This window comes from Anguilla anguilla, chromosome 10 (genome assembly GCF_013347855.1).
Source record: "Anguilla anguilla isolate fAngAng1 chromosome 10, fAngAng1.pri, whole genome shotgun sequence".
Taxonomy (NCBI): Eukaryota; Metazoa; Chordata; class Actinopteri; order Anguilliformes; family Anguillidae; genus Anguilla; species Anguilla anguilla.
The window spans coordinates 45,769,917-45,790,837 of record NC_049210.1 but is presented as its reverse complement, the minus strand read 5'-3'; the positions used below and the strand labels follow the sequence as shown (position 1 = coordinate 45,790,837).

At 44.4% G+C, this 20,921-nt stretch overlaps 1 protein-coding gene across 2 annotated transcripts in view; it reads right to left on the bottom strand.

The window, feature by feature from the left end:
• The window catches only part of grid2 (glutamate receptor, ionotropic, delta 2), a 377,520-nt gene that overhangs the window by 17,174 nt on the left and 339,425 nt on the right, over window positions 1–20,921 (bottom strand). For both annotated transcript variants that reach the window (XR_004761248.1, XM_035379838.1), the window contains exon 14: window positions 5,219–5,385. Coding sequence is in view for 1 of the 2 variants with exons in the window: in XM_035379838.1 (XP_035235729.1) it covers window positions 5,219–5,385 (167 nt within the window). In the remaining variant the exon portion in view is untranslated. The remainder of the gene's footprint in view (window positions 1–5,218; window positions 5,386–20,921) is intronic.

Genomic DNA, 20,921 nt, shown 5'->3' with positions numbered 1-20,921 from the left:
TGCTGAAATAAGTGACATGTCTTCTCTGTTTGAAGCGCACGGCGATGAGACTGCGGATATCAGCGCCAATGAAATCCTTACATCTTGCAAACATACTGTACCAGTCGGGAACATAGGAACTGTTCTTTCGAATGTCAGGGTGCCAAGAAAAAAATACCCAAGATTGATATTTCTTTGCTTTGAAAAAAAGTTATATTATGCCAATATATGGAAGAGTTCCAAAACTATTTTAATAATGAAAACATCAAATGTTATACAAAAATAAAATAAAAAATTATTCAGGCTTTCCTAGACAAAAATCAGTCAGATATCAGTAAGATAGCAGGCCACTGTAGCCTGCTGGCTAGTCACAAAGCAGCCCACATGCCACGCTGCTGCGTTTGAAATCCTGAGTAATAGACGAGCCCAATGAACATGAATCGCCAATAGAAATGACTCACACCACTGATCGGAGGTGGGGGGGAGGGGGTTCCCACGTCACGCAAGCCAAAGTTTCTTCAGCACCACAGCTCTCATTCCCCTCTCTCTCTAAGACTCTTTCCTCTTACAGCACCTCCTCAAATCCGGGATAAATTGATGTGAAAGAGTGAAAGAGCACTTAGTCGCCATCTTGACTTTTGGGATCAATGAAAGACAGACAGACAGACACATACACACACACACACACACACACACACACACACACACACACACACACAAATAAAAACCAGATTCAATGAAGCTGGTACAACACAAGTATTGCTTTATGGATTTTTCTATTAATAGCCGCTTGGATGGCGCTTTATTTAATTTATTCCAGCCAATAATACGGCGGCGATGCTAGCCAGTTAAAGGTACTGGGGCTCCTCGATTAGATTTAGGGAGGCTGCAGTTTTCTAAAATGTGATGGATTTGACGAGCCACGGCACTTTCTCAGAGTCCAGGGCAGCCCGTGTTTATTTCTTCACTGTTCCAGAAGAGGGGACATTGATTTTGTGTCAGGTATCAATCCTCTCCCACTCCCCCCTGAGTGTTCGCTGCCCACCCAAACTGTATCATTTCCCTCCCCCTCCCAAAAAAAAAAACAAAAAACTGTTTGACCCAAAAAGCCAGAAAGAAGAGAGGAAGGGAAAAAAGGCAATGGGGGAAAAAAGAGAAAAAATACACGATTTCTGGGGAGAGTTAATTTAAACGCTCACAAATATCTCTTTTTAGAAAAAGTGTCAGGAGGGGGTCCGGATGCTTCCGATGCAAACCAGCCCAGCCCAGTTCACTCCATAGTAATGAGGTCATCACACTGAGGGGAGACCCCGGGAGTAAAAATTTTTTTTGCTCGTTATTCCTAAAGAACGGAGTGGGAAACATGCAGCACCCAGGGTTTCCCAATCAGCCAATCACGTGTGAGGAGGAGCTTCACCACGCCGTCGAGCATCGGACGCGGACTGCTGCGTGGAGAAGCGTCGATTGGCTCTCAGCTCCGTGTCCGTTATACGATAACTTGAGCCTCACTTCGTTTTCCCCCCTTCGTTTTCCCCCCACTGATGACAGTGTAGTCGTGACCTTGATTACGACCTTATTTCCAAGTGTGAACGGAAGAGGAGGAAGTACCTGTGATTGGCAGGAAGTGCTCGGGGCGTAACTAACAGCGAGAACCGAAGCCAATCTCTACAGGAGGTAATTATCGAGATTCAAATTTGCGTCTGTTTACATTCCAAGTTTTTAAAAGCCGCCTAAATTAAATTTCAGCTTTATTGGAAAAATAATTGCAAGGCTTTGTGCCACCAAAGGATATGTGTGATGATAACAGCACAATAAAGAATGGGATTCATAATGAATAATGAAAAATTATGAAATGCAATTCATAATTTAAGAACAGTAACACAAAAAATATTAATTTTAACTATAATTCTAACACAGACACACACCGAGACAGACACACACGTGTGCACACACGCATATGCATCTTATTAACATAAATCATGTACTAAATCAATAAAAGTTTTTATTACAGTCGTAAGTAGACAACAAGCAAAAGCACCAACTGCCCCCCCTAGAGCTACCAAAGACGCACAAATCTGCTGCTGTTCCCCCTGCAGGGCAAGGCTGATGCTGGAGACATTAAAGACACCACTGAATCTCTGCTTTCCATACGGCTTTCTATGAACAGCCTGGGAACAACAGGCCTTGCCCAAACCTCCGCTCTGTATCGCTGTTTACCAATAAGAGAAAGTCTCTGAACATATTCAACTGACTCTGAAAATCTTTTGATTTGATCTCTGAAAATGCAATTTTAACAAGTTTTTTTTTTTTTTTTCTTTTTGATTTTTTTGATTTTCTGGCTCAGTGCCTCAAAAAAAAAAAAAAAATCTGAGCGTGGGCTCAAATACCAAGCAGCACGACGGACCCAAAGAGAATAAGAACTGAAGCTTTTCGCTTTCAGGCACAATCTCATTATTAACTCAACCAGCAGCTGTGCAGCACATTACAGTTCCCCTGTTGCGCAACACGCTCCAGCACCGTGAACAACTCTTCAAGACTGAACATCACACTCCAATACTGAAAAGCACTCTTCAGTTCTGAATATTACTCTCCAATATCAAAAAGCACTCTTTAATACTAAATATTCCACTACAGTATTAAAAAAGCACAATTCATTACTGAATATTACAGCCCAATATCAAAAAACAACCTTTAATACAAAATATTACCTTGTGATAATAAAAAGCACCCTTCATTACTGAATATTACACTGCAATATCAAAATGTACTCTTTCATACTAAATATAATCAAACAATCAATCAAATTTTATTTGTATAGAAAATTTCACAGCAATTGTCACAATACGCTTCACAGACAACCCAGGCCTAGACCCCCACAGGAGCAAGCCTAAAGCAACAGCAATAACACAGCAATATTAAAAAGCACTAACATGGTGATACTGCACATACAGTCCCATACTCGCTTTTCCATACTGCAGGTCCTACTCCAGCACTGAACGTCACTCCAACACGGAACACCCAACAGCAATACTGAACACGTGAATGCTGCACCCACACATTAGGATGCTTCAAATTACATGCTGATATAGCACACATCGCCTCAATATTGCATAAATAAGTCCCAGAGTGTATAAGCATCACACAGGAAATTACAAACATTATGTTCAGTCATGTAGCACAGACATATTTAATAAGCAACATTTCATACAATGCAACGGCCGGTAATGTATGCGACGGCCTGTGCAGTGACCGGTTCTTCCTGTGAAACATCACAGAGAATCTGTGGGCGGCATTATTTACCAATAAATATAACATTTTTAATTTAAAAAACACAATTATATTAATTTAATATCAATAGCTACTATTAAATTGAATTAATATTAAAATGGAATTCCGCCTCCTTGTGCAGCTCACATATGGAGTTCGGGTTACCGAGGAATAACAAATATACAGTTCGCTGTTTTTATAATTCCCATTTATGCGCAGCCATAAAAAAAATAAAAAAAGCCATATTGGTAATTCATATTGCGCCCGTATGCTGCTGGTGTTGCTGTGGCAGCCGCGCGGTCTGCCAGAGCACATGCAGGAGCCGTGCGCGCGCGTGGGAGCGGGATACAGGGACAGGATATAAAGCGTTTCAGAGACGGTCCTCGCTCAGAGCGTAATGGAACGCGCTGGAGTGACTCCCGCGGAGTTTCGGCGCGCCGCGGCGGGACTGCGGCAGACCGCCGGGGTCGGGAGCTCCTCCGCGCACCCGCCCGTGATGCTGTTTGGGTTTTATCTCCCCCATCCCGCCCCCCCCGGTCGCCTGGTCGCGGCCGCGATTTCCGGGCACCTGCTCGCGCCCTCGCGCGAAAGAAAAGCCAGCCGATCTCCCGCGCGTTCACACGCGCAACGCGGTCTCCGGCCACATCGACTCTCTCTCTCTTCATTTGTATACACACGTTAACTGTCAGTGCAAGAGACGAGACGATGCACACACGGGCGAGATCAACAAAACCCCTCCCTTCCATCCGCATTCACTGCCCAGTGACTCGCACTCGCACAGATTTAACGGGTTATTGATCGCGGGTGAGTAGCCGATTATCATTGTTCACCTTATTTGGCCTGTGTCTGATTGCATAGGGTAACACAGGCATATACAAGAGGGGAAAAAAACCCAGTTTGCAAGAATACACGGAAAATACATTTGCTTCAAGTGAACAAGCTGTGAACAGCAGCACACACGTATATGTGCAGTTATACCGTGATTGCGTCTACTTTCCCACTGTCAAGGCACACGTGTGTTGCACCGTGTCATACCGTGATCGTACACCTAATCATCCACTACTGGCCCAATAACTCTGATCCAAATTCAGAAAAATAGCTGCAACAACTATTTTCTCTTTTGTAAATGTCCTGCTTGCTTCTATAAACAAGCCAAAAAAAAACAAGCCATACATACACATAACAAACTGCTATTATTGAAATTAGTTTTGGGAAATGTTTTCACGAAACTGAAAATGTCCTGACGATAAAAAGAGAGGGAATTAAAGCTGACTGCCGATTAATAGCTTGTTTACTCCAATAACCTCCATTACAGCCAATATTATTTCCCAGCTGCGTGCATCACTGGGCTAACAGAAACAAAGAAATCGTGTTAAAATGACACGGCAAACTTAACACCTTTTCCTTTCTCGTTATGCTTAACTCCAAAAAAGTCACTCCGACGTGTGAAAGTGCATCTCTGACTCATTACGAGGCAATCCGCATAAGCTCCCGGGCAAACACACCATCCTAGAGGTGGGCATTACTAATGGAAGGTGTGATTTAAAGCTTTCAGGCTAAACTGTAGGCTACTGCTCATGCTAGCCTTGACGCCACTCTAGGAGAGCTTTTTAACTTTTTTTTTGTCTGTCTGAGAGAACTAGCCCAGGAAAGACCCCTTAAAAAGAGGGGTGCGGTGCTGGAACAGCGCCCCCTAGCAGCGAGGGCGGTGTATCACAGGTTTGGGGCTCTTGGCGCCCCCTAGCAGCGAGGGCGTTGTATGACAGATTTGGGGCTCTCGGCGCCCCCTAGCAGCGAGGGCGGTGTATGACAGATTTGGGGCTCTCGGCGCCCCCTAGCAGCGAGGGCGTTGTATGACAGGTTTGGGGCTCTCGGTGCCCCCTAGCAGCGAGGGCGGTGTATGACAGGTTTGGGGCTCTCGGCGCCCCCTAGCAGCGAGGGCGGTGTATGACAGATTGGCGGCTCTCGGTACCTCTGGGAGAAGATGTCGCGGTACGGGCTGCCGTGCTGCATGGCGATGCCGTAGCCGCGGTCGGCCGCGTTGTTCCCCACCGTGTAGAACGAGCAGTCCTCGTCGTTTATGGCGACGTACTCCAGCACCGCCGAGTCCCACACGAAGGCGAACCGCCCGTACTTCACCTGGAGAAAAAAACACAGGTGGGGGGGGGGGGGGGGAGGGGGCATCCATTAGACAACGTACCGTAAACACATCAAAATGGCGTCCTCAGAAACCGCCAGATGAGTTAAGGCCATTTACTTCCAGTTCCCATCACTGCCCACTAAAAGAGGATTTTGTAGCTACACTCCCAAAAGAATTTAACAAATCAAATTTTGACCACAGAGGTTAAAATAAACACTGTTTTGGGAGAAGAGTGTATGGCCGGTCATTATACAATTCCTATTTTGCATCTTCATGGCCAGAACTTGTGAATTTCCACCACACGCGTCTCCACACCACCGCCTTGCTAATGGGAGAATTCAAATTCAGTCAGGACAACTCACGTATTCAGACGATATGTATTAATGAATATGCAATGTAATTATTTTGGTTCGGCGCTGAATGGATCTGCTGTAGGTACTTCTGTGCATGCACCAGTGTGCATTAACCTATCAAACAGGGATCACCAAACATCTCCCTTACAAAACAGGAGAATTAATTAAAAGCAGAACCTAGATGCAGATCCAAACAACAGGTGGAAGCAGGGGAGGTGGAGTGCAATTCCGTGAGCAGCAGCAAACGACACACAAGAGGTCTGACTATTGGTTAAAAAAAGGTGCTCCATGAGTGATGTGTGCATGTGATTGGATGAGTATGAGAACATGAGGTGATGTGTGCATGTGATTGGTTGAGTATGAGAACATGAGGTGATGTGTGCATGTGATTGGTTGAGTATGAGAACATGAAGTGATGTGTGCATGTGATTGGTTGAGTATGAGAACATGAGGTGATATGTGCATGTGATTGGTTGAGTATGAGAACATGAGGTGATGTGTGTTATGTGATTGGTTGAGTATGAGAACATGAGGTGATGTGTGCATGTGATTGCTTGAATATGAGAACATGAAGTGATGTGTGCATGTGATTGGTTGAGTATGAGAACATGAGGTGATGTGTGTTATGTGATTGGTTGAGTATGAGAACATGAGGTGATGTGTGTTATGTGATTGGTTGAGTATGAGAACATGAGGTGATGTGTGCATGTGATTGGCTGAATATGAGAACATGAAGTGATGTGTGCATGTGATTGGTTGAGTATGAGAACATGAGGTGATGTATGTGATTGGTTGAGTACGAAAAAAAAGCATAACAGTCATTTTATTGTGAAAACAGCGACTGAGGGACTAATCACTGGATCAGCGGAGGGTTCGTTTCCGCGGTACGGGTGAAGCGCGGGAGCTCACAGACGGGGCTCACGTCCGGGTTCGAGCGCGAGGCGGAGAAGGCTTCAGCTAAGCAGGCGGGAGGCTTTTTAGCGTCTGATGCGGAAAAATTCAAGGTGAACTTATTCTGAGGAGAACGCCGTCACACCGTCTCTCAGAAACGAAGAAGAAAAACAGAAAGAAGACGAAGCGGGGACTTGAAAGCTTCTCCTCATGCGGTAATTAAGACGACGACGTCTTAAGTTTTCAGATCAAGCCAGCTTGACCTTTTCCTATTTTTTTCCCTTGTGTAAATGCAACATGATTCATTTTTAATTTATTTTAAATTCAACCTCAAACCAAAGGCTCATCCTTTTCATGAATGATTCTTCAGGATAGACTCTAATCTGTGCTTCAGCAAGATTACATTCTGCCCTAATTAACTTCTGAAAATACATATTCATATTCTTTATGTCTTCACATTTCCTTATTTTGAATTGTATACATTTTGGTTAATAGCACTTGCCCATCTGCACTTTTTGGACCTACTGGCTTCCTGAATACCCTATTCTGCCCTGGGAAGTGATTTAACCTGATTGACAAGAACTAATACATTTAAAAGACTTCCAGGCTCATGTATCAGACAAGACTACCACCCCAACCCCCCCCCCCCCCACCGCAAAACAAACAGTTCCAAACAAAAACGCACCAGCCGCGTATTGCAAGATGTCTGTCCCACGCATTTTTGGATTTTTTTTCTTCCTCAACAAACAGTGTCCCTCAAAGAAACCTGGAGCCCCTGCATTTGCAGTAAAAAGGCAATAATGGATTTCATTTTCTCTCTTCTTCCCTCTCTTCTGACTCACTCTCTGTCTCTACGTTTTGAGTGAAGAAGCTGTTACAATGGATCGTGTGTTGAACAACCCTGTAATCACTTTTAATTAATAAAAAAAAAACAAAAACAAAAAAAACATCCAGAACCTCAGTATAGCAATAAATGTTGATCAAAAAAAAAACTGAGTTCATTTCCTAGGGGAGTCGGGGGGGAGGGGGGGGGCGAGGGTTGATACACATATATAAAATATGATCATTACAAAAGAAGTCAAAGAAAAGGGGGAAAGGGACTGACTAATGCATTGTTCTTCATCAGCGTCGGCTCCCATTGTGTTTCTCTTCACATTTGGACAACGCATGAACGCCTCTGTTTTTTTATTTTATTTTAACAAAAACAAATTAAATGACGTCACACCAGTAACGATTCTTCGTTAGCTTGGGAGCACTCCTCACGGACTAGGTGCCTCCATGTAATAATTTCTTTGTAATGCTGCAAGCTCGGAGCTATTGTCTCACGAAAACATCCCATAAATAACACAGAAGAAAAAAAAACCCCGTCATCATTAGTTGCCATGGCATTTTCTATCTGCAGCTCTGAGCTTCCCGCGTCTGGAGCGATTTCACTGGGGCCAAGGCCAGGACAGCCGATGTCATCGCAGACGGCTTTATTGATACCGCCTCCATTCCGTGGGGGGGTGGGGGGGGGGGTGAGGGGGGGGGGTGGGGGGAATGGGTCGGAAAACGCGCGGTTAGTCACACAAACGGACGAACGCATTCGAACGAATCTGAAAGGGAAAAAGCAGCGGAGGCGCGCGAGCATACTAAAAATAAATAAATAAAAATAATCTATTAAGTGCGGGAGAGGGAGAGCGAGAGAGAGAGAGCGATAAAGAGATGAGGGATGAATGTGTGCGAGCCCTTGAGCGATAGAGAGCACGGAAGAAAGACAGCCGGGTTTGCCTCTCTCCGCGAGAAGCCCTTTCACACAACTCCTGCAATCAGGGCGGCTGTGATTCTAATTGCACCGAGATAATTATTTAAGGCCATTTTCATCAAACGCGAGTGGCACCAGGAATGCTAATCACGTCATTGTTTTCCCAGGAAAAAAAAAAATTACAGCACACCTCACTAGATGCATAATCACAAAATTAAAACAGACTCTCTTCCCAACCCTTCCGCCGAAAGACAAATGCTGATGTGATGTCATTTACGTGAGAGATGAGCGCCTTCGTCGGCAATAAAGTTTTCCGCGTCCTTATCCAGCGTGAGACGACGAACAGAAGGCGGCGTGTCTTTAATTACAGCCCAGAAAACGCGCTTGTTGTTTAATGGGTTTTTACTGTGAGATTTTAATTTAGTCTCTTTGGCAAATTCCAAATTCTCAAAGTGCCTAATTGACGGAACCGCTCTGGCACACGACTCCGCACCTCCAAGCGGGGGGGGGGAAAAAAGCTAACTGAGGAGAAAGCGGGTTTCCAGAGGGCAGGGGCTTGTCCAAAGCTGGTGTGTGTTGGAGACAGTAGACAGGTTAAGTGAAGAGACCAAGCTTACCGAACATCAAACACGCCCCCCCCCCCCCCCCCACTCACCCACTCCCCAAGCACACCTTGAGTAACACCGATGAACTCAATCACATTCTAACGATCGTCTTAATGGCGACCTGATGAGGTCACTTCCTCCTTAGCGCAGGCTGAGCGACTCCGTGATGAACTCAGTTCTGCTCTATAAATACATAACGACAATCTGATGAGGTCACTTCCTCCTCGGCACACTCGAGTTTATTAGAGAGTCGGCCCAGTTCATCTCGAGGACGCAAGTGACGATGTCACTTCCTCTCTCCCGACTTCGGAGTGAGCGACAGCACAGATTCCTCAGACCAAACCTATTACTGATGACATTTTAAAAAGCTAAAAAAAGTTCTGTCTCTCTACCAGTGAGGCCCAAACTTTTTCAATCTGGCGAATATTCTTCATGGCGTGTTGCCGAAGGACAGTTATTGCGGCTCCACGTTTCGGGAGCTGACCACCGAATCTGGAGAATGTGGTGGCTGAGTGGCGGTGACCTTCTCTCTATTAATCAGAATGGGCTCTTTTCCAATCGCTTATTTTTACCTCCTCGCTTCCTTTCCTCGTGCGCTTTCCCTCGTTCCTTAGCTCCATCCATCAGAGAACGAGAGGAAAGGACGCAAGGACGGAGGAGTCGGGGAAATGTGCATTAAGCAAACGGAACGTCCTTCCCTCAGTCAAGCCTCGGTTCGAAGACACGCCAATTGCAGACGTGGTCGATGGATAGAGGTAGAGCTACAAGTTGATCATTTATACATCACGCGTTCTTAAAGATACACTTCTGCAAAGGAGGGACTTGTGTTTCTTTGCTCAAGCATCCTTTGGGAACCTCCTAGCTCCTTGCGCATAGCTCCTTCAAGGAACATTTAATGTCACAGTTGAGGCCATGGTCTAAAACCACAGGTAGCTGATGACTGATGACCTGTAGAACATTGCACACAGTAGCCCTTCCTGGTCTACCTGAAGGAGTGACAGAACTATTTGCTCCACAATGTCAACAAGGAGTTAGGAGGAAACATTCACTATATTGTTTAGAGTCAACAATCTTGAACTTATACAGTGTATTTTAATGGCACTCGGAGGTAATTTCAATAAAAGCTGATTTAGCTATATAATTAAAAAATACATAACTAACTCCTGTGCCAACCAACAGCTCATAACTCACCACAGTGCGTGTTGCTTCAGGATTGTAAATGCAAATGGAGGTTGGAAAAAAAATATTTTAATTAGTTCCAAAATTATAATGAATACATTTGATTTCTAACTATATTTTTGAGGCAGTGAAAATAGAGAAACAGCCATGGAAGTTTTTGTTAAGCAACAGAAAGCCTTAAAAGGCCCCCCAGGGGCTAAAGACGGAACCTCAGGTGGGTGGGTGCATCAGACCAATTAAGTACTTGGAATTACTGTTCGGAAATAATTTTCCAACGGCCTTTTATTCATTCGTTTTTTTTATTTATTCTAATGGGTCATTTTATATGGCAGTATGTTAAAATACTGAAGGAAATTGTCACTTAGTCTTTTTAACACAGAATGCAGGGCTCATTTTATGATAATGGGCGAAGGTATGGCCATTTAATAATCAAGGATAAATTAGTAGAAAGGTGGGGGAGTGATGTGTACACCCCCCCCCCCCCCCACCCAGTATGGAAGCTCATGAATTCAGGAGTGATTTAGGGCTCCTGCTTGAGGCACTGCTATGTGGTGAAATGCAGAAAAATGTACCCCCCCTCCACGTACCCCCCCCCCCCGTGTTTTGAACACTCGTATTTGCTGTTACCCTGTCCCCCTTCATCCAGGGTACACCCCCCCCCCCTCCCCCCCAGTTTGTTCTGGCAGGGAAACTTCAGCACACATGAAGGGGGGGGGGCATTACAGCCTATAGGCCAGCTAATCTCACTCAGGATTACATCCACCAGCATGTAACAAGTCGTTTTTAAAACAGAAAGCTAAAGTGCTTTATCTCCTCTCTCCCCCCCCCCCCCCCCCCCCCCGCCCCCATTTAAAATGACTGAAATTTGCTTCTAATCTGCTTCTGTGAAGTCTTCAAACGGAGTACTTATTGCCCTCCACTCGTTACTGTGCCTGTCGGGCCCCTCTAGGCGATCACGCCCTCCGGTTGCTGTAATAATGCAAAACAAAAAAGAATTATTTAAGAAAATCTTTCCTCGGAGACACGTACATGATCTGCATATCAAATGAAAGCTCAGCTTTCGCTGTGTACAGTTACAGCCTTGTTATTAGAATTTTTTTTGTGCTATTATCCCAGCCAATTCAAGAGTGGTTCCTCAGCATTACCATCGGATATATAATTCTTTAAAAATGCCCCCCCCCCCCTCCCATTTCTTCACCAATCTGGGATGCCAAATCAGATTTATCAGTGCTCAGTGCAGCAAACTCCACTTTCAATTATTAATTGCCTTCAAGAGTTACATATGAATACTACACAGAGTATTCGGGCAGACCTGGTTAATGTGACATGCGATAAGAGTGGTAGTTATACATAATTGAAATCAGCAATTGAAATTTCAGCCACCAGGCTGTTTTTCATCTGTAACCATAGTCTCTTCAATGAAAAACACGTCGCTGCTATCAAGCGGAATATAATAACTCAACAGTAATGCATTTAATGTATTTAAAAAAGATCATGTATATTCTTTTGTGTTGAGAGTTATCTTGCTTGCTTGTGTGGATGAGAAGCTAACAATGTCGCACTGAAGTTCAAAGTATTTCTGTAAGTTGCTCTGGATAAGAGTGTCAGCCAAATGTAAATGTAATTTAATTCATATTTCCGCATGAATATTTAACGCATGTATAAAAAAGAAAGTGAATTAAAAATTGTTTCAACCAAAACGCAACCGACTGTTTTTCTGGTATGAAAAGGACAGACTGGAAAACAGTTTTTCCCTCCGGTTTTGTGCCCTTGGAATATATGAAGAGTGCGGCAAAGACAAGAAGTCACAATGACTTCCACCAAAAGAATAAGCTTTTTATATTTGTCCCGAAAACCCCAAATGTCCTCCATGGTAATGCGCCCACATTACCCTTCATACAGCCCTTTACAAGGTTCTCTCATAGCACAATCTGCATGTCCTGAATCCACCCATCAGCCCATGAATAATACTAATTACTCTGTTAATAACAGCTATTCTAAAGTACAGTGTGTTAATTCACTCATTGGTTTTAATAAACTGCAGATATGTATACTGTATGTACTGATGCATGCACATACATGTATGTAATTCCATTTTAACTGCACCACATTGTGACGGTGGTAACGAAACACCAGATACGCTAAGAGTGTAGAACAAATGTAGCCGCAATAGGCTACAATCTGAAATGAATCTACGCAGCGATGCCACAATGGTAGACAACCTCCAAAGCTACTGCCAAGGATGTCAAGAATGGCGCTCAGCCATACTGTGTCGCTATTACAAGCTGCGGCTGTGACTTCAGACCTTCTAAACACACTGGTATGGTCAGGGGTGTAGCAGGGAATTCTGGGTCTTGTGCAAAAGCAGCCTCTGCGGGGAAGGCCATAGCAAAGTCCAGTGTCTACTGCAAAGACCCTCTTCTGCTACATACCATCTGGACTGAATTGCTCCTCACCCTCGACATGGTCATTACACACGACCAGAACCCACTGTTCTACACACTCTCAACATCTGATAAACTCTCACATTGAACTGTATATTAACCTTCTGCATATTTTCCCAGAGTCACTGCCTACACACCTTGTACACATTATCAACACATCGCACACACACATTGTTAGAACTCATTATCGACACATGACACACACACATTGTTAGAACTCATTATCGACACGACACACACACATCGTGAGGACTCATTATCGACACATGACACACACACATTGTAAGGACTCATTATCGACACACACACACACACACACACACATTGTGAGGACTCATTATTGACACACACACACACATTGTGAGGACTCATTATCGACACACACACACACACACATTGTGAGGAGTCATTATCGACACACACACACACACATTGTGAGGAGTCATTATCGACACACGACACACACACACATTGTGAGGAGTCATTATTGACACACACACACACATTGTGAGGACACTGCGATACACACTTGCTACACACTGCCAGCGCTCATAGGAATCACACCCTCTTTCAAACACTTCTCCTTTTCACAAGCTGTTATTTACTCTTTCTTTGAGCAAAGAGCCTTTTTCTCTCATTCATCAGAAGCAGGGCTGATAAACAGCCTCACGTCCCTCAGGGCTCCTCCGATGCACTGGACAGAGTGCACCCTGGGAAACACTCTCTCCAGAACCTCCCGTTTCGACACGCCCCCCCCCCCGCCCCACGCGTGCGCGCGCTTCAGAAAACCAGCTCACAGGTGTTGTTGCACGCCCGTGCAGCTGACAGTCACACCGAGAGAGAGAGAGAGAGAGAGAGGAGAGAAAAAAAATGTGACAACTTCTTCTCCTTCATTTGTTTTGCTTCTTAATTGGCCCTGAGCTGTCATTAATTCTCTCTGCTTCCTAAGGAAAAATAAAAAAGCAATTAATAGTCTATCACAAACCATATGCAAATCTAAGAACCAATTTCCAACGATGGGATCTGATAATGGCACCCACAATAATTAGAAACAGCTGTTAGAGAAACAGCCCAGGACAGCTCATTGAGCTAGAACTAAAATGCATCTGTTAATAAGATTTGGCAGAAAATAATTTTTATTTTTTTTCAATTTTATTTTAATTATCAGCAGAATTATTTATCATATAGGGAGACTTATTGTGTTGTTTTGATTTTTTATTTTCTTTCACAGCAGGCAACTCCACCCTTTCTTATGCCCTCTGGCCCTTTGCTCATGTGTTTTGAACCGGGGGGGGGGGGGGGGGGGCTAGTGTGTTGCATTTCTGCAAATAAACAGGGGAGAAGCCCAAATGCACTGCAAAGTGACAGCATGCCGCTTAAACGATCTAATCTGTGTTTTGTTCTACATGATAAACAAAATCAGCCCGAATGAGAGCATGCTGATTGTTTGTTGTAATCCTAACATGAAGAGTGGTTGCGGACTGATGATGGCGCATTAAATGTTCACTGATCAAACAATATTTTTTCTCCCCGGCGTCGGTGGGAAAGGGGATGAGGAGGGTTGGCATGGAGAGACGTTGTTTATTGTATCTCTGATTGTTTTTTTCTCTCACTGTATTATGGGTGCATACCTCCAGAAATAATAAAGGATTGCAGTCATTTTTGAGCAGGAAAAGGTTCTAGTTATGCAAGACGAAGGGCCAGTCTCTCTTCCTGCAAAGTTTGTGTCTGTGCCAAGCAGTGAACGCCTACCTCCATCCCATCTATTCCTTCCCACACTACTTGGGTAATGTGATTGGTCTTCGCATCACATGAGGACAAACAGTTCTTGCACACGGTTTGAACACATCCATCAAAATGTACGCAGCAACTAAGCCTTTCTGCAATATTCCTACTCATTGTCCACTGCTGTCTTAATCATTATCGGTTCATTATTATGTCATTAGCAAGCTGTCCGCCATTTCAGTTCAGGGGTTCTGGGCGGGTAGCAATGCCAAGGGTCAGTGCTCACTGCTAGCTAAAAAGCATGCAACCAGACCAAAAATACTTCACAAAATTGGCACTGCCAGTGTTGGGTTTGCCAGTGTTGGGTTTGCGCTTCGACCTTCGACAAGAAAGTCCCCACTTTGCCTCCTTCGTCCGCAAAACTTCTTCCAAAAAAAACAACGGCTTCCTTTTTGCACGGCCATACGGGCCAGTTTAACGGACCTGCTCGTAGAAAGTTCTGGAAGCCCTGTCTCAGCCTTTTGAACTCGTGCTTTTTAAAAAATTGCTATTGTCATGCACATTTTTTCCATTTTATCAACACCAAGCTCCTAAGTCTTCAGGAACAGCTTAATCTAGGCATTTCCCACGCATAATTTTTTTTACACAAAATGGCCAACTTACCCCCTACAGGTGCACTCTTATTTTCCTTTGGTTTCTTATTAGCATAATGAAACTCAAAAAAAGAACATCACACCACAACACCTGTCATAATTATTTCCAATCGTCATGCATTTGTTTTTGCAAGCTGTATATACTGTATATTTAATATAAGTATCCTGATGTGAAAATTATACCTACACATACAAATTATACTCTGTTGGCTGAAAATAAATACTTAATTTCACTCTTTTACAACAGATATAACTCACCTAAATAACACCCAACCAACAGTGCAGCAAAAAAAGCTCCGCCATTTTGTGAACTTCCAAACCATCTGCTGTGAGATCTCAGGTACACAAAACGAGAGGAACTCACCCCACAGGGGTCTCTAAATCAGAACAACATTGTGTTTGTTACAGAAACTCGGGGGAACAAAACACACACCAAATCACACTGACACATGTTTTAGGAAGGACAGATCTTCAGAAAGAAAGGGTGGGAGATTCGTGATGGAAGCGTCAGTGCGCATACATGCCAACAGACTACATGCACAGGCAGGAGGATGACTCATTAGAGACTATGGGGATTAAGCTGAGACCTTACATGCTAGTTAGGCAAATCCCCTACATGGTAGTCGGTCTGATACATCACCCACCCTCTGAGAACCACACACGGGGCCAAGGAAAGCTGGTTGGCCCAGTTAATGAGCTCAGTTGACATCATCCTTCGAAAACAGCCACAAGCAGGTATACTTATCTCCTGTGATTTTAATATGCTCCCTCTATCTATCCACCCCTTTCAACACACACATCCCTCCATGAAACACACGGATGGATGGAGTTGCAGAGGCGGACGGGGCCATGGAATTAAACAACTTCTGTTTTTGGAAAAAAAGGTCTGGTGTGAAAGCACCGCACTGAGCATGCTCTAACAGAGGGGCGGCGTGCTGGACGGCGTTCAGTCTCCGGCCTCCAAAAATACACACGGAACATTACTCACTGCTTCACTGAGTTCTTCTCAGGGGGCAAGCCTCCATACATCTGAAAAAGTGACAATGCAACGCCCATACTTGAACAGCCAAGGGCAAATCAGCCAGACCAGTTAAGACCAGTTTAGACCAGCTCAGACCAATCTCTCCAAGGGCAAATCAGCCAGACCAGTTCAGACCAGTTAAGACCAGTTAAGACCAGTTCAGACCAATCTCTCCAACACGTACCATAGCAACACCTGCAGAAAATTGTTCATTAGTCTTGCTCCATATGAGCTCTGGGAAAACACTCCTCCATGACACCAGGCTCCGTTGGTTATGCAGATGACATCAGTCTCTTAAGATATCCCCCGTCATCGAGTCTCTCCCTTCAGATCAGACTATGCAGCTGGAGGCCCAGCATCTGAAAGAAGGGGGCCCCCCTGCAAAATCCCGAATTTGAAAGAAGAGTCATGAAGCACAAATCACACGTGTGATGACACCATTACAGCTGGGTGGAGAAGAAGCAGCCCCCGTGGTTCAACCTGCTCACAGTCTGGGCTGACACCTCTACTCTTCTCTCTCTCTCTCTCTCTCTCTCTCTCTGTCTGTCTCTCATTATAACCGAGACCGAGACACGGTGATGACGGCATCAGAACGCCTCTACCTGGGAGAGCGGTGGCTCTAACGAGCATGTCAGCGCGCGGCCTCATGCTAATTTACTTTGCCCTCATTATCTCACCGCCGGAGCACAGGCGCATTCGACTGGCTGGAATGCACCAAAGGGCAGGAAGAGGGGTTTGAGCGAGTGCAGCGTAGCGGCCACTTAAAATCATCCCCGAACGGGGCGGTCCGCCACTCCCCCCCCACCTTCCGTCCCTTTAAAGACCGAACAGAGGGGGCGGCGGCACCTTCGCTTACAGAGATGATGAGCACGTCGCACCCACGGCATGACCTTCTCCCTCAAACCAGGCTAAAAAGAAAGCTTTGAGGAACAGCTCAGCTCTGTCCATATCCCCTTCCAGTGCAAGCTCTCCCCATATCCCTTTCCAGCTAAGCTCTCTTCTCCATAACTCCTTCCAGCATTGCTCTCCATACCCCCTTCCAGCTTAGGTCTCTTCTCGATATCTCCTTCCAGCTCAGCTCTCTCCATACCCCCTTCCAGCTAAGCTCTCTCCATATCTCCTTCCAGCTAAGCTCTCTCCATATCCCCTTCCAGCTGAGCTCTGTCCATACCCTCTTCCAGCTCAGCTCTCTCCATATCCCCTTCCAGCTAAGCTCTCTCCATATCTCCTTCCAGCCTAGCTTTCTCCATATCCCCTTCCAGTTTGGCTTTCTCCATATCCTCTTCCAGCTAAGCTCTCCATATCCCCTTCCCCATAATTATTATTGTTGTTGTGGTTGCTGTTAATGAATTCAGTGATATCAAGTATTGAAATTACCATTATTAATCAGAAATAGTCATTTCAATTATAGCATCAATGCTACAAATTATCTTTAGTGTACTCAGTAAAATTGACTTTGCTAGCTTCATCTGTAATCTCTTTCATCCACAGTTATTTGAGACGATCAGATATCTCTGAAATCTTTTTTCTCATTGCCAGTTTCTTTTTTTTTTTGGGGGGGGGGGGCAGATAATCCGTTCTTTGTCACTGTGCACATACTTAAGAACCAGAAATGACAAGCTGCTGGGCTTTAATGGGGATGCCATGGTGATATCTTTTCATGTCGCACTTTAATAACATGTTAATCAGGAACATGCTGGTCTTCGTGTTTCCATCTCAGGCCAAAGTTTCCAAAGTGACCAAAGCGACTTAAAAAAGCTTTAGGATTCGCATCTAATGTTTCAATGAAATGCATGCCTGGACTTTTTAAACCATCAATTGTAACTGTTATGGGTGAAAATGTTAAAGATGATATTTGAAATAAGTCCAAAATTTAGTCCAATTTCAATATAAAATGTTAGCGTATAATAGTGAAAATAGTAAATCATTTCTGGGGGACAAAATACACACGATAAAGTAATTGTAGATATTGTGGCATGTTTTGGTTAAAATATCCCCATTTAATGGGAATTCAGCCGAACTACAATTCCCATACATCCCTGTTAATTCAGATGAGTGCGTGCGTGTGTGTCATGTGACCACGGGCGATGACCAATGAGCTCCTCAGGCATGTTAAGCAGATTTGAGAGACAGCTGAATATCACGTGTGTGACAAACCGTCCCCCTTCATTTTTTTCCTCCCGTCACAGAATTACACCTCTTAGATTAATCTGCACACATCAAAATGAGAAGGTCACGGAAAACCGATTCGAAAAACCAACCTCGAATTTAAGCCACTTCGTACTGAGCTCTGATATTTTCAGCTAAACATGTAACAAAAATAAACAACCTTCTCCAACAGAAGGAACGGGAGGAGATGAATGGGACGCCTGTCTGTTTAATACACCACACACAAAGAGGAATGGATAATCTGCGCAATACAGCACTGACGCCAGGAGTTTAACCTAAGAGGATTTTGATATTGATTTGACAGCAAAACTGAATAAATCCATTATGCTTCTGCACAAGGATCAACAAATTTAAAAAAATGACATTACCAAAAAAAAAAAAAAAAAATCACATAAATTATTTAGAGCCAAAAGACAGTGGTTGTTAACCTTCAGAGGTATTCAATTTTTATAAAACATTTTGTAAATGTCAGTTCATCATTTTTCTTTACAGGCGATGAATCTCGAATGGCATCACGGATGTCTCCGCTTAAACAAAGAGGTCCTCATTCTGTTAAAGCATTACTGCTTCTGACGTTTTCAAATGCATCGCTGTCATAAAAAAAAGACACTCTACGGAGGGGCTGAAAAATCCCACAGGACCTATCTCCCCCTTGCGTCCCCAGTGTCACCCTGATTTGTGTTCTCAGACAGAGAGGATCATGGGAAGTGCCTTCGGAGACACAGCTATAAAGGCGTAGGGAGGGACAGCGTTCGCACGCACACAGGCAGGGGGTGCCGCTAGGGATTTTGGGCCCCATGAAAAAGATTTCACATTGGGGCCCCAAACCCTGCACAATATTTGAGGGCCCCTCTCAGCCAGGGCCCTTGGAATTTGGTGTCCACAATCTTTTGGCCATGTAGTGTAAATAAAGCGATGATTCGCGCATATCGCCAGTACAGTCATGGCTGAGCGGTGTTGCAGACACGGGGCGCGTGCGTGGGTGTGCACGGGTCGTGTAAATTTGTGACCATTCATTTCGGGGTCGCGCCGGACAACTGCTGGGGCCCCCCCGCTCTATACCAACAGGTCTCCTCTGTGACCCGGCGCAGCGTGCTGCCAGTCCATTTCTCTTCGTCCGGACCTTCACAGGCCCGCCGTTCTGCCATGGCAACCAAAGCCGCGTCTTTTGAGAGCCACAGCGAGGGAGGACTCGGCGGAGATCAGCCCGGAGGCCCGGAAAAAGCAAGCCCTCACCTGCGTGCACCAATCCCAGCGGGACGCACAGAGCACCGCCTCCACACGCAGAGGCACCTGCGGAGCTCAGAGCATGGGGGAAAAAAAAGATCTGGATATACCCAGGACTTTAAATACACAACCGATTTTTTATTTTTGTAAACCACAGTGCCCACAGCACATGAAAGGTCTGTGTTTAACCCTTTGAAGAAGAGGAAAATTCTAAGCCAGTGTTCTAGAACTCCGTTAACTTTCAGTCCCCAGTAGTGATTGTTACATCAGAATTAGAATGTTCAGTTAAGTTAAGGGCCGCCACGCAGCCTCTCACCGACCGAGAGGAAGACGAGCGGATCGCGCGAGGGGACGGGGTACGAGGCACGAGGGCGTCGCCGGGGCTCACAGAAAGCACAGTGTCCTCATGCCGCTTACACTGCCAGAGTTAAAAAAAAATTAATAAATATATATATATATATATACACGGCCCTTTTTACATAATTTTTTTTTGTTGTTGTACATTTACAACCCAACAATTGAACCTGCGGCACACACAAAGCGAGAGTCGCACAATTTAGTCCCCCCCCCCCCCACCCCCCCCACCCCCACCTTTCCTCTCCTTGGGAATTCAGAAGTGGAATTTAATGATTCAATTTAGGTCACAGTCCTGCTGGGGAAGCGCGTGAGGCCGAGACTAGACACGCCTTTAAACGGCTGCTTGTCTTGGTTACATCTGCATTTTTCTGTTTCCTCTCCCAATCCAGCCTGTCGCTTTTTGCCAATTTGTCTCACGTTTGTGTTGGGATTTTACCCACACTTCTGTTCAATTTTTCAAGAAATATCCCACTGCTGTAATTATGTAATGTTTTACAAACACTGTGCACTTTTACATGTATCTTATTTAGAGAGAAAGCCAGGGAATTAAGCATGCAAATTGCCCAAGCATACGAGCCAAATTGTAGAGAATTAACAGAGATTCACAGATATGAAGAATTATCCTTTAAAACACAAAAACTTATAAAAGGCTGCACAGTGCAAAATTGAATAACTATGCTCTATAATTATGCCTCTCTCTCTGCCTCTCTCTCTCTCTCTCATTCTGCAAAGCTTCTAATGAGGCACTTTTTGTAAATTGAATAACATTGAATTAAAAAAACTGATTTCAACAATAATTGTTTTCACTATACAAAGACAAAAGGCGAGCATCTACAGTCCGCAATCCTCCATTGAAAAAAAAACAGGAAAAAAAAAGTATTATCAAGAAAAAGTAAGCAAGAATTGTTCAGCAAGTTTAAAGCTTATACTGGTATAACATGTCCTTTGTAAACTGTGTGGACACCTGCGCATTGCAACAAATTAGAGGAAAGTTGGAAAAAGTACAGACAATATAACAAATTCACAGCTTAATGAAAACCAATTTCAGTGAAACTCCACAAACCGTAGTCATAACAGATTAGAGTGTTTCACTAATTAAGCTCCCCTGGGGTGTCTAAGAGACTCAGAGTCAGTAAAGGCGTTCACCGTAGGAAAAGGTCATGTGAT